The 2,519-nt window shown below is 61.3% G+C and overlaps 1 protein-coding gene across 1 annotated transcript in view; it reads right to left on the reverse strand.

The window, feature by feature from the left end:
- Nucleotides 1-2,519, reverse strand: part of PLA2G3 (phospholipase A2, group III) — a 5,367-nt gene that overhangs the window by 1,226 nt on the left and 1,622 nt on the right. The window contains exons 2-6 of the mRNA XM_010828787.1: nt 1,962-2,094; nt 1,572-1,706; nt 955-1,262; nt 185-314; nt 18-75 (exon numbers count right to left, since the gene is read on the reverse strand). Of these exons, the coding sequence (XP_010827089.1) occupies nt 18-75; nt 185-314; nt 955-1,262; nt 1,572-1,706; nt 1,962-2,094 (764 nt within the window). The remainder of the gene's footprint in view (nt 1-17; nt 76-184; nt 315-954; nt 1,263-1,571; nt 1,707-1,961; nt 2,095-2,519) is intronic.

Here is a 2,519-nt window from a genome sequence, read left to right on the forward strand (position 1 = left end):
CCCTCAGGCTGGCCCGCTTCCCGATGCATGATGGCGCCCACAGGTGGGTTGTGGAGCCTCAGGAAGCGGGCCAGCCTGAGGGCAGAGGCAGGTTCAGACTAGGGCAGGGCCTTTCCAGCCTGGAGTCCCTTCCCAGTGGCTGGCAACAGGCAGCCCATCCCCCAGGGGTGCGAGCAGGCCTCACCGGCGTGTGCAATTGCAGTGGAAGAGGGGGTCCCGGGCGCTGTTGAACAGCTGGAACTTGGTCTCCTGGGGCCCGATCTGATGCTCACACCAGTCCAGGCGGCGGAAGCTGCGGCAGGCCTGGCGGACGCCTGGGGGCAGGGGCAGTGGTGAGGGGAGCCCCGCCCCACATCGAGGTCTCACTGGTGCCCGCTGCCCTCTGGCACAGGCTCAGTCCCACACACACAGTGTCCCTTCATCTGTCCTCTGTGCTCTCAGAGTGCTTCACACGTAGAGGAGACACACACACACACACACACACACAGAGCAGTGCTGCCATGGGGGAAGCCCAGAAAGGTAAGAGTGCTCAGAAAAGGTTTCCTGGAGGCAGAGGCTGCTAAGCTGACGCTGAAGGAGGAAGACTCAGGGAGAATGCCCAGGGAACAGGAGTGACGTACGCAAAGGCCCAGTGGCGGGAGAGAGCAAGTGGCTTCAGAGGAAACAAATCCAGTTTGTGCAGGTGGAGTTTTGACTGGGGAGTAGGGTTTGCAGGACCAGCACCCAAAGACCCCTGGGTGCTGGAACACCGTGGAGGGGGCTCAGCGGGGAATCCCCTGGTCAAGATTGCAGCTTATGAAAATCCCTCTGGCTGTAGTGTGATTTGATGGGTGAAGTTGGGAGTCGCTGGAAGTTCAGAGCAGGAAAGGAAATAACACAGGGTCTCCCCAACCCCACACAGAGGCTCCTCTTTACCTCAGGCCCCCCCAAAGCTAGGTTAGGTTCTGCACTCACCCTGAGGTTTTAAGCCACCCTGAGGCCCCTGGAGACCTGGATCAGTGACCTCCAGCTGGACTCTGGGGAGCATGGCAGGCCCAGGGGAGTCTGCAGGCGCCTGGAGGGCTGTGGCCTTGGCTTGACTGGGGTGCCTAGACTCTTTCTGCTGTGATGGCCACTTCTGAGGATGCTGCATCAGCCGAGGCTGGCTGGGGGCTGTGTTCTGGGGGCTGGGACTTGAGGGGGTGGCAGGGGAGCTCCAAGAGGCATTGTAGAGGGTCCTGGGCTGGAGACGAGCGAGGGACACAGAGCCATACCTTCTACACCTGGGAGGCAGCACATGGTGGCATTGGTCACCCAGAATCATCCCTCCCAGAGGGCCCCAGGCTCATCTCCATGGAGATCGGGGCTCTGCCAGTCCCATTCCCTCAGCCCATAGCCCACTGGGTTGTACGGGGCACCAGGGAATGTCTGTGTCCTGGGGCCCCCACCCCCTCTCCGAGGAGAGGACAGGGAGGACAGGACGAGACATGGTTCCCTGGAGGACGGACATACAGACAGGCCTCCCCCCCAGCCTAGGAGCCCCAGCTCCCCCACCCTGGCTGGGAAGGGGGTCAAAAGGGGAACCAACGTACCCGCCCCACCAGTACCACTCCACACAGGCCTCCTGCTCCTCCAGCACAAAGCAGGGGATTGCTAGCACGTTGAAGAAGACCATGCCCACGATGTCGGAGACGGAGTCCCACTGGTTCTGCAGGCACTGCTGGAACCTGCCCCAGAGCCGGCGCTCAGTCCCCGGACCTGAGAGGGCTACCTGGCTCCTCTCCCAGGCCACCCAGCCACCACTACCAGCCAGGTGACGTGAGGTCCAAGAATCCCACATCCTGTTAAACCTCAGCTTTCCCACTGCACAGGGGAGTCTGGCTGGCTGATCCTTTGGGACCCTCTGGAGCCCAGACTCTGCACCCAGTAACTGGGTAACCCCACCCCGAGCTCCCAGCCCTCCCTGCCCACCGCTAACTAACCTGGCATCACAGCTGCAGTGGGAGATGGTGTGGAATCGGTAGTTCCGGATGCCGTAGTTGTACTGGAAGGGCGAGACCGTCTGGGGGCAGTGGTCATGTTCCTGGCAGCAGAGATCAGGGCCCTGGAAGACCCCTGCAGGAAGCAAAGGGGGCACTGGCTCAGCGGTCCCAGGACCCTGGGCACCACATGCCAGCTCTGCCCATGTGGTGTCGGGAGCAGAGACACCTCTGTGTCAGCCTCTGTGGGACTCACGGTTCCAACACTTGAAGAGAACACCCAGGTACAGCCTATGCTGGGCAACGCCAAGTGCCAGGCAGCCCACCCAGGAGCCCTTGTCCATGGAAAAATCTTCCTCAGGTGAACAGGTGTCTGCCTCTAGAGTTCTCAGGCTCGCACCCCAAGTGAAACTCCAAAGTTCCGAATGTGTGTGAGATGGGAAGGCAAACAGTAGGGTGCAACCTTGCTGGCGCAGTGAGGCATTGTCAGGATGCCAACCTGCTCCAGTGTAAGCGCCAAGTCCTCCCCCAGGCCTCTGCACGTAAGCGCAGACAGCTGTA

This window comes from Bison bison, unplaced genomic scaffold, assembly GCF_000754665.1.
Source record: "Bison bison bison isolate TAMUID 2011002044 unplaced genomic scaffold, Bison_UMD1.0 scf7180017864495, whole genome shotgun sequence".
NCBI classification, from domain to species: Eukaryota; Metazoa; Chordata; class Mammalia; order Artiodactyla; family Bovidae; genus Bison; species Bison bison.